Genomic DNA, 11,774 nt, shown 5'->3' with positions numbered 1-11,774 from the left:
GCCCAAGCCCCGCCCCGTTTCGCTGAGTGGGTGACACTTTAGCAGCTCCACGCCCCCCTCCATTAATAAATGACAATGAAAGAAGAGTAATTCCGAGCGTGGGATGATGAAATCTATTGGGAGAAGAGGAGGGGCGGGGCTATCGCTACACATTCAGCTCCTTGCCCAGGGAAGATAGAGCTGTCTGTTCTTAGTATAAATAGGGGCAGCTGCCAAGTGTGAAGGATGCTACTCGCAAAGGTGCCCCCTGCCTCTAGCGCTCCCCTCAGGGCAACATGGCACAGACCCTCAAACTGGGCAGCAGCAGGTCCTCCCAGCTCTTCAGAGGGCTCCAAGAGCTCTGGGCTGAGACGGTCCTCAAGAACTCAGAGAAAGTCATCAAAGGGCACAAGTCATTGGCTGATATGCCCGGGCCCAGCACAGTCAGCTTCATTTCTGATCTGTTCTGCAGGAGGGGACTGGCACGGCTACATGAGCTGCAGGTAGGTTTCCCTTACAGGTACCAGGGGGAGTCTGTACAGGGCTGGGTGGGGGCAATAATAAACTGTAATGTTGTCTATGGGTCATGTAACTAATGGTGCAAAGTCTGCTACAGCTCTCCTAACCCATAGCAACCAACATGCAGGTAAGTATTTAATGGTTAGCTGTTTCAAAATCAACATGATGTCCCTATGGGTTCCAAGATCTGGGTAAATTGTGCTACTTTTATAACCTTAAAAATGTGTGTGGCCACAGTATAGAGGGAGACATTGCCAATAACAGGAGAACCATCATCATCTTTTCAACAGCTGAGCAGCTAGAGGGATACTGGGATCTGTGGTGATGCAACAGCCCCAGAGGTTGCCTGTCCCTTTCTGAAGGCATCTCTGTTTCATGCGAGCCACCCGAGCTCGACATTTATATGCATCCCAGCTGGGCTGCCCGATGTGTTTCCAAAATTAGCCAGACGTCTACTGTATTCTACATTGCCATACTGTACAGCGTATGTATTAGGTATCATGTGAACATTGTACAGTGCAGTGGTTGCTCCTGGAACAACAAAATAGGTCATAGCAGCTTTCCTATATATCTCAAAAATACATTTCTAACAACAAATCCAATGGATACAATATTTAATTGAATTTTATGTATTTTAACAGTATTTGTCAGGAAGGTTGCTAGATACATGGAGTAGCCTTCCAGCAGATGCGGTACTAGTGAAGGCAATCTAATAAGCATGGGCCATATAAAAAGCATATTTATAGTCATAAAAAAACATTTTTAAATTTTTGCATTGTTCTGCATATGTATTTATTACTTATAAGTAGAGGGTGCTAGGATATAATGTGCTGGGCCTGCATTTTATAGATATCACACCTGCAGCTAACTGTGAGGGTGGAAATATTATCTATTAGTTCATGCAAGTTAGTTTGGCTAAATTTGCCAAAGATTTTCATATCAGCTTTAGTCTGTTATTATACTTAGGGGCAAATTTATTAATAAGTGGCAGTAAAGCTCATCACAGAACCATTCACCCACTTTCTATTTATTACTATGGGATTTTCAAAGCATGTTTATTAAATGGTGAACTTTAACTTTTATAAATAAGCTTTTAAAAATTCAATAGGAATGAACAGAAAGTGGCCACATTTTTCTGGTGTGAGCTCTACTCTCACATTTTAATAAATCTGCCCCTTAGTCTCATTGCTTCCAAATTACAACATATTTAACTATAATCTAGAAGTAATTTGGCTGCTTAAAAAAAATGCCAGCTGATTCCCACAAAATCTCCCCTTGTGTCATTGCCCTTAAGAGAAATCCACTGCCAGTAGTGTAACTGTACTGGAACCCAGTAAGGACCCCCATTACCCCCCTTTTCATGTACAAATGCCTCCCAATGTATTAGTGACTAGGTGGTGGGAATGGATAAGAGGGGATCGTGGCTTTATGGATGGGGGGGGTGCTAAATAATATTCTTCTAAGGGGGCCCAGGCAAGTCACATAACACCTCTGACCAGCTGCTAATTTTTTTTCAGCAGTGTCAGTTTTACAAAAGACCAGGATTTCTAAATACAGCAATGTATCTATTACCTGTATCTCATCAGCTGTTTAACCATTCCCTAGTTATTATAAGAAGTACCACAGTATTATGGGAAATTTCACTTTGCTTTATCCTGAGGCTAAGGCTAGCCTGAGCTGATTCATTCTTTCTTCCTGTTTAGTAATATATATTTATGACATCAGTGTATAAAAGACACTGGGGAAATAGAGCAGTGACGTACTGTAACCACAACTGATGCCAATACCTTTCAGCACCAGAGCAAACGGACAAGGCTTTCTGTGCCGCTGTGCAAGCGGATGTTTTGTAAGGGCTCGTCCTCTGCTCCTTCTCTCTCATAAAAATGATATATTGCAGATCTAAATTGTCACTTTTCAAATTGAAATGCCAACTTTTTTAAGCTGAAGTTACCCATTTTCCTTTAGGTGCTATAGCTTTATGCACTGGGGGACATTCATATATCGGTATATATAAGTAGTGATTATTTAATTTATTTCTATAGTCTGCAGACTATACCGGCACAGGCAATTCTGCCACGGTGCCTCTGTTGTTTGTCTGCATATTAGTAGTTATTCATATAAGGCTCAAAGGAAGGAGTGTGCTGAAATCATTACAAAACTGATACAAAAGTTCCCTTCTTTGCTTCAGCTACAAAAGTCACATTATTCCTGCAAATGACCACTATCATGCAGGGAAACTGTAAATGTAAGATAAGTATTGGCTTGTGCCTGAGGCTTATTGGCCATAGCTGGAATTTTGTGGTGGGAAATGCAGCAGGGGATTTGTGTAGACGTATATAGAAGAAGGTCATTGATTAACATTATTAAATGAAAAAACAATCCTTAGAAATCAGACTTTCCCATTATAGATTAATAGGCTAATGTAATAAACGTCAATAATGGAAAAAAAGGCTAACAATTTTTCCTTTGCACCTATTTAATAAGGGTTATGTGATCTCTGATAGAGAAGCACACCTGCACATTTATAGTGAGTGCCAATAGGCAGTGTAATACATACTTACTGGAAAAGTTATTTTTGCACCAAAAAATAATAAATTGTACATTGCAAAATGCAGATTTATGTTTAATATTTGTGGCAAAAATATTCTTTTTAAACTTTAATTTTTCCAATAATAAGTGATATGAAGAGATATTACTGTTTGTGGGAGTTTCGTCCTCTCACTTTATCCTTACTGCTTAACTGATTTTGCTAAAAATGCTGCATCAGCCTCATTTCTGCCACTACTGCACTGCTCTTTCTTGGGTAGTAAAACAACCGTGGAATGTGTCAGGTTTTTGCAGTACTGGTATAGGCTACTATATCTAAAATACTTGAGACCTGGGGTTTCTGGGGTCTTCAACTTTCTGTAATTTGTCTCACCACACCTTAAGTCTGCTAAAAAACATTTAAACATTAAATAAAGCCAATAGGATTGTTTTGCCACTAATGACCCTTAACTGCCCAGTTGCCAACATTTGTATGTTTTTCACTTTCAAAAAATTGTGGATTTTACTAGTTGCACAAAAACTCAAACAATTTTAATGTAATTTATTGAGCGAAGACAAAACTACACCATCTAAAAGCTGCCGTGGTCATGTAAAAGTCAGAGTTGTCCTAGGCAAATTGTAACAATATTTATTTGATTTGTGGTTATAGAGGGTTTCGGGGGGAGGGGGCTTATTTGTTTGTAAGTGCACAAAAATTCTTATGAAAAAAAATTGAAGGTGTTCATGTTATTTTCATCTTTGTTCCGCATTTTAATTTGTTCTTGCTTTTTATATTCAGATCTTTTAATAAATGAGTAGACATTTGTGGTTTTAGTGGAAGATTATTTGGGGTTTCAAATAACTTTAAGACAACTAATATAAGAACAAGCTCTGTAAGAAATTTCCTAGCGTTCTGTTGGGCAGATGAGTAGCGTGCCAAGCTCTAATCACAGACGTGACTGGTGTTGGGTTCCATGATGAGTGACCAGATTCTATAGAGAGCATATGCTTCTCTTCTTACACTGCCATCCTCCATTCACTTTCTGATGCAATGGGTCAGTGGCTGGAAAAAAGCTCTGTAGGCGTAGTATTATTATTGTCGATAGTATGTTTATCATTTGGCCTGTGAGAATTTAGAAGACAGATTTGAAAGCTGTTGAGCTTCATGTGATTTGTGTTGTGTAAACTTCTCTTTATCTTGTAAAAGCTGTTTGGGTTCTCACTAAGCCAATGGAAATTTGGTATTATTCCTATATAAAGCTGTAAGCCCTTATTTCTGCACAGTTTATATTAGACAAGCTTTTAATCCTAATTTGAAGGAGTTTTCACCTAAAAAATGAAGACTTACCAATAAAATGACCTTTATCAGAAATTCTTGGGAAAGATCACCCTGAAAGCTATATCTGGCAAAGCAGCTGCAATGAACCAAAAGCTTTAAAAGCACAACTTATTAAAATGTATTGTATATGTGTAATGTGGGTCTTTGTTTCTTGTACAGCTGGAAGGGAAAGCCAAATTTGGCCCAGTCTGGAAGGCAAGCTTTGGACCCATTCTGACTGTTCACGTGGCAGAACCATCACTCATTGAGCAGGTCCTTAGACAAGAAGGAAAGCACCCTATTCGTTCAGATCTCTCCTCATGGAAAGATTACAGGCAATGCAGGGGACACTCATATGGACTCCTTACAGCGTAAGTGTTTAGGCTACAAGCAAGTTTATTGCTTTTACAATGCCAGCTAGCTATACCATTTTATTTATACATACAGTGCATTTATACAAGAGCAATTTCTCAAGGATACTTGCTCATATATTTGTGCCCCCAGAATATGGCACAAAATTTAGCTGTTGATCGTGGCAGGTATTATATGTGGAATGTGTTGGCAAATGAATGTGTGGCTTTAAGTTGGCCATGCATGCACAATATCATTTACATATCATTGTATCACATACAATTTTGGAATCTGTTTCAGACAAAATGTAACAGTTGGGGAGAATGGACTGAAGGAATCATATGAAAAATAAAAATGCTTTATACAGATATCAGTGTTTATTAAAAGGGACCTCTGGCATTCAACTACATTTTTTTTGAGTCTCAAAGTAGTCAGCCAGATCAGCAGGAGAACAGGGGGGCATTATATTAAAAATCATGAAAAGGCTGCATGTTTTTTATTTGTTGTATAATGCAAAATTGCTTGAAATTAAGTTATGTTTAGGTGGAGTTCCCCTTTAATAATCATATTGTCTTTGTAATATCTCCTGCTTCAGTGACACAAAATATTGGGTGTTCATAAATGTGTCTTTCAATTGCACAGGGAAGGTGAAGAATGGCAGCAGTTTCGCAGTATTTTGGGAAAACATATGCTAAAACCCAAGGAGGTGGAAGCTTACAGCGATGTTTTAAATGATGTTGTTGGAGACCTCATTAAAAAAATCAATTATCAGCGGAGCCAAAACCAAAACAACGTTGTCAAAGATATAGCCAAGGAGTTCTACATGTTTGGATTAGAGGGTATGTTTCATTGAATATTTTTTACCTCCTTCAGTAGTGAGCTTCTACAGGAATACCATTGAATAGTTATTTTGATGATTGTCCAAGCCCATTCTAAACATCTCATTTTCCACCACTCACTAGGAATTTCCTCAGTGCTTTTTGAGTCCCGCATCGGGTGCTTGGAACCCACTGTGCCCAAAGAAACAGAGAAGTTCATTCAGTCAATCAACACCATGTTCGTGATGACTCTTCTTACCATGGCCATGCCCAAATTTCTACACAAAATTTTCCGAAAGCCCTGGCAAAAATTCTGTGAATCCTGGGATTACATGTTTGCATTTGGTAAGAAGCTTTACGTGCTGGCGATTAATATTTTAGACTCTATTTACAAGCATGAGCTGTAACTGATGGGAGGAGAAACTGAAATGATGTAACATTTGTTCTGCTCTAGCCTAGAAAGCTTCTGTAAACTACAGAATTCTCCTTCTGTGTACATTTTACATCATCTTTGAAAACCAAACATTCCAAGCTCTATAAATGATTTCCTCTTAAAGATATTGTGAAGGACACTGTTGGGGTTTCATCAGCCCGACTGGTTTTGCAGGCTTACAGCTATATGGTCTTTGAACTTTACTAGGCAAACAGTAGAACAGTCTCAAGTGTACATTGATAAGGCCTTTATTTAGCCACAATGTATTACTGTATTCTCAGTGCAGAGTGATGCAATGTACATATAGTTTTGTTAGTTTAATACTACTAAATAGGTTAACATTTCTAGAGAAATATCTTAATTACTTCACATTTATTATATTGTATATGTACTAGTTTGGCTTTAGGGATCATACATGCATTTTCTGTAATATTCATTCCCTCAGAACCTATTTGTGTGACAAAGTAAGAGGTCATTTATAACACAGCTAAATGTATGCCATTACCTTTCAGACTTATGGGTTACAGCCCTGCTGGATTAGTATTTGGTCACATATGTTTTCCCTTAGCTTATGCTATGGTTATATATGGTGGTACAGGTGTAGGATCCATTACCTGGAAGCCTGTTATCCAGAAAGTTCTGAATTATGGGAAAGCTATCTCCTATAGACTCCATTGTAATCAAATTATTCCCATTGTTAAAAATGATTTCCTTTTTCGCTAATTATAAAACAGTACATTGTACTTGATCCCATCTGTGAAATAATTAATCCTTATTTGATGCAAAACAATCCTGTTTGGTTTATTTAATGTTAAAATGATTTTTCAGTACACTTAAAGTATGGAGTTCCAAATTACTGAAAGACACCTTATCCAGCAAAACCTGAGTCCTGAGTATTCTGGATAACAGGTCCCATACTTGTAATTGCTATGCAGTAATATAGTGCTGGGAGCACCCAAGGCAGGAACTGAGCACTCCCCTTTTAATTGGTCTTCAAGCTGTGCCCCACGTCCACTGGTTTGGGACTTGTAGTGAGGGAAAGCCTCACAGTTTTCGAGCCTCTACTCTAGGGGAAAAAATTGTTAGCAGTTATGTGCAGTGAATAAGAATAAGACATATTCCGCAGTGCTATACAACAAATGTGTATATGTAATGAACATACAGCTTACAATCTTGAAAAAATATAAACCATTACCTGTCTGCAATTTATTAATGCGTTGAAGTGACCATGAACATGCTTTTCAGCCAAAGGACATATCGACAAAAGAATGAAGGACGTTGCACAGAAATTAGCACAGGGTGAAAAAGTTGAGGGAAAGTACCTCACCTATTATTTGGCACAGGAAAAAATTCCCATGAAGTCAATCTACGGCAATGTCACAGAACTTCTCTTGGCTGGAGTGGACACGGTAAGACCTTTTCTTAGCTCAAACTGATGGCAGTTAATGTGGGCAGTGCCATATTATACACTTTGTTGGGGACTGAAGGGTTCTGTTGTGATCATAGACAAGTGCTTTTTCATTATAGAGAAAATGGTTTTCTAGCCAGTAATACATTTTCTTACACAACTCATACAGATATTTGTACTTGCCAATACAAACTAGTTTGTACAAGGAAGCATAGGGAGATAGGAGTATTTGCAATGCATCAAAGGAAAGAAATACAACTTGTTGCATCCTTTTATGAATAAACGAGATTTAACTGTTTCAACACATTTAATTGCACCATGCAGTATGATGGTTATCATCATTTTTATTTCTACTCTAGATTTCAAGTACTCTTTCCTGGAGTCTTTATGAGCTAGCCCAGCACCCAGACATACAGTCTGCTGTGTACAGTGAGGTCGAGGAGATACTGCAAGGCAAACAAATCCCATCGCCGTCAGATGTGGCCAGAATGCCTTTACTGAAAGCTGTTGTAAAAGAAGTCCTACGGTAGGCGTTTAATAATTCTATTCAAACATTCAATGTAGGCTAGAGTCAGATGGACGACATCTAGCAATCCCTACTGAGGAAAAAAGTCACAAACTGGGGGTTCAAACCGGAGGGTCAAACTCGCTAAACAGTTTTCTTTGGTAAACCCACCATATCTGAATATTATTGCACAGAGAAAAACATACAGACAAAAAGACATTGTGCCTACATGCCTTCTCTTTCCTTGCAAATCACTTTGCTAGATTAACACTAATGAATAATCTTCTTCTCTCACTAGATTGTACCCTGTTATTCCTGGCAATGCTCGTGTAGTCGCTGACAGGGATATTCAAGTGGGAGACTATATCATTCCAAAGAAGGTGAGTATATTTTATAGGCACCACAGTGTTCTCCAATTTTGAGAAATGATACAGTATAATCTTTAATAGTGTGAAGTTTCAGAATAATGCAGTAATAATGATTCACTGATGGTGTTTGGAATACGCAATGCCATTGTACCCATTCCATCGTGCTTGGTCTTCAGGACATATATTAAATATGATTCTTAGCGCAAAATAACAACAGATTGGTTTTTTTTTAGACATTGATCACCCTCTGCCACTATGCCACCTCCAGAGATGAGAACGTCTTCTCAAATCCCAATGAATTTCAGCCCGATCGTTGGCTAAAGAAAGAAGATACACATCACCCATATGCCTCTCTCCCATTCGGATTTGGCAAGAGGAGCTGCATTGGAAGACGAATAGCTGAACTAGAGGTTTATTTGGCTCTGGCAAGGGTAAGTGTTTACAGAGGCATAAGTATAAATATCTGTTTGTTGGGAGTTCTAATTTGCTGGCTAAACAGCTAATTTATAGCAAGTTTATTTTTAAGGAAGGGTTGTTATAGGTTTGTATGGAGTTTTAGCAAACTTATGTCCACTCAAATTATTAATCTTTAGGCCTACACAACTTCCCATTCCTGCTAACCTCCACCAGTCTCATAGCAGATAAAATTATAATGCTTGTTTCTTATTCTATTTGTATATACTTTTGTTACATTTACCATATTTATTTTATTGTTAGCTGTATTGAAAGTCCCTTCTGGTCTTGGTAAATGCCCCAAGACTTAACCTGAAACACATTAAAAGGTTTAAAGGGTCTCATGCAATAAGTCTGATTGCTAGCTCAAATTATTTCTTTGATTACTAGCCATTTAAAGAATAATACTCCCCAATTCTTATGCTTAATTCTTTAGCATTTGAATGTCTATGACTTTAATATGAATAGTTTGGAATTCCGGTATGGCCACTAACCATGTTTGGGTTCTCTTCCATGCTGTTATCATAGCAACTGGAGAATTGTTAGGGAGCCATATTGTAATACAGGGATGATGCCATGAGTTATGGAACTCAATAAAATTATTTGAAAAAACACAGCAAGCGTATGGGACATCAGTGTGACATTCCTGTTTAGGAATTCTGTACCTAAAAATCCTTACAGTAATGCGGTCAAAGGAACACATGTCAAATTTTATCTTGCATTACATCAAGCTATGCTGTATAGGTCTCATACAGAACTGGAAATGGGGCATACATTGCCACACCCTATTTAAATGAATGTTTGTGAGCAAAAAAATAATTTGCTGCAATTAATCTACAGGTAAAGGAATAACCACCTTGTTTATTCTCATTGCAGATCCTTTCCCACTTTGAAGTAAAACCTGAGCAGCCAGGCAGCCTTGTCATGCCTATGACTAGAACTCTGTTGGTGCCAGAAAAAGAAATCAACTTGCAGTTTCTGGAACGATGACATGAGCCGCTGCTTAGTGTGGATTAAAAAGGCATCCGGTCACAACAATTACTGTGAAATATTGAAGTCTCCACATAGGGAATTCCCACATTTTTTGATACAAAGAGCTGTGATCACAAGAGCGTGATATCCAGTTACTAGTCCCTGGTGGGTTTCCTTACTCAGCATTCTCTGTATCTCTCCTATGCACCAGAATGTGCAATAGCCATGGTGCCCATCTGCCATGCCTTTGTTCCATAAATATTTATACCGCTATGGGACCTGTTAGCTAGAATACTAGGGACCTGGAGTTTTACGGATAAAGGGTCTTTATAAAATTTGGGTCCCCATACGTTGTCTATTAAAAATCATTTAAACATTAATTAAACCAAATATGATTGTTCTGCCTCAAATGAGGATTAATTATACCTTAGTTGGCATCAAGTACAAGATACTGCTTTATTATTACAGAGAAAAAGCAAATCATTTTTACAAATGGAGTCTATGGGGGATAGCCTTCCCATACTTCAGGACTTTCTGGATAATGGGTTTCCAGATAACTGATCCCATATCAGTATCATGAAAACAGCAAAACCCCATAATACATAAGTATTACAGAAGTAATATTGTACACACCAGTGTGGCTTATAATCAACTGTCACAAGCAAGCTCTTTGCTGATGGCATGTGTTTAATGTATATAAAAGGAGATACTAATGGGAGAGACATGAAACAAATTTCTAAAATGTCCATAATTGTCTTATTATGTGGTGTAATAATACCTTTTGTATTTGTGAGTCACCACCATCTAACTGTATGTCCATTAGAAAGCAGCAAGACTTACATAGATCCCAATATGTGACCTGACGTGGTTACTTCCTGTTACCTTTCAACATTTTATTTTATTAATGACAAACTATTTGTACTTATGTAAAGCTTATTTATTTATATGTATATATTGGCCTTTACCAAGAGTTTTATATTTCAATCTCCATATTTAAGCCTAAATACTATGTATTCAAAATATTTTGTATTTATACATTGGGGAAACATACTTTGAGGTTATGTAAAAACATTGTGAACCAAATAACTTTTTTTGTATTTAATATATATATATATTTATTATTTTGTGCTAATAAATATGTAATTTTATACATGTGAATAACTTGCTTGTGTCATTATTAATGGCTATATAACCATCCTTTCTAAATGTGTATCTAGTAAATATTTGGTAACGGGAAATTGGTTTATTGCCTTTTATTGCATTGAAATTGTTTTATTGCATTTTTATTGTTTTGTTGCCTATAGATTTTTAGAATTTTTTAGTTTTTTTTTTTTTTTTTAGGTTTTTCTTGATTCTACTCAAAACATATAATTATTAAATACTTTCTACAGTTTCTATAGTTAAAAAAATAACAAGCAAGGTAAAAATAATCACATGGCCCGACTCAAAGTTCATGCTCCATTTTATCCCAAAGGGTTTCCATTGGGTTTAGGTCGGGGCTCTGCAGAGGTCAGTCCTTCTCTACAAAACATTACAGCAGCCATTACCCAGGAATTAAAACACACTATACACCAGAACACACTATACACCATGGATCCCCAGCCTTTTCTTTGTGTGAGCCACACTCAGATGTAAAAAGTATTGCAAAGCCACACAAGCATGAAGAAAGTTCTTTGGGGATGCCAAATAAGAGCTGTGATTGGCTACTTGGTAGCCCATTGTGGAATGCTGGCCTGCAGGAGGTTCTGTTTGGAGTAAAACTGTGCCTCTGTGCTTCCAAACCTTGCTTTAAAAGCCAGAAATTTAAATCAAAACACCTACTTTGAGGCAACTGGGAGCAACATCCAAGGTGGTGGTGAGCAACATGTTGCCCCCGAGCCACTGGTTGGGGATCACTGTTATGTTATGTACTTTTCTACCAAGTAGTAAAACTTTACCATGACTTTTAGATTTGACAATTTATTTTTTATGCTGAAAGGATTCATTTCAACTCGGAAAATAATTAACCTTTAATTCTTTCTCCTTACATGGCATTTGTATGCTTTTGTTCCATTCACTAACTGCAATGGCTGAAGAAGACTCTGTACGTTTCATTTGTACATTTTGTCAAATTTAATAAAAATC

The 11,774-nt window shown here is 37.6% G+C and overlaps 1 protein-coding gene across 1 annotated transcript; it reads left to right on the top strand.

Annotated features, from left to right (window-relative positions):
- Nucleotides 1–210: 210 nt before the first annotated feature.
- Nucleotides 211–10,808, top strand: cyp27b1 (cytochrome P450 family 27 subfamily B member 1). Its single transcript, NM_001006906.1, is given in 9 exon segments — nucleotides 211–482; nucleotides 4,523–4,713; nucleotides 5,336–5,532; nucleotides 5,656–5,856; nucleotides 7,190–7,353; nucleotides 7,712–7,878; nucleotides 8,156–8,237; nucleotides 8,459–8,656; nucleotides 9,555–10,808. Coding segments are annotated over 9 exon segments (1,521 nt in total). The 5' UTR covers nucleotides 211–275; the 3' UTR covers nucleotides 9,669–10,808.
- The last annotated feature ends 966 nt before the right edge of the window (nucleotides 10,809–11,774 follow it).

This window comes from Xenopus tropicalis, chromosome 2 (assembly GCF_000004195.4).
Source record: "Xenopus tropicalis strain Nigerian chromosome 2, UCB_Xtro_10.0, whole genome shotgun sequence".
In the NCBI taxonomy this organism is placed as follows: domain Eukaryota; kingdom Metazoa; phylum Chordata; class Amphibia; order Anura; family Pipidae; genus Xenopus; species Xenopus tropicalis.
The sequence above is the reverse complement of the archived record's forward strand: the minus strand, read 5'-3'. Positions and strand labels throughout refer to the sequence as shown.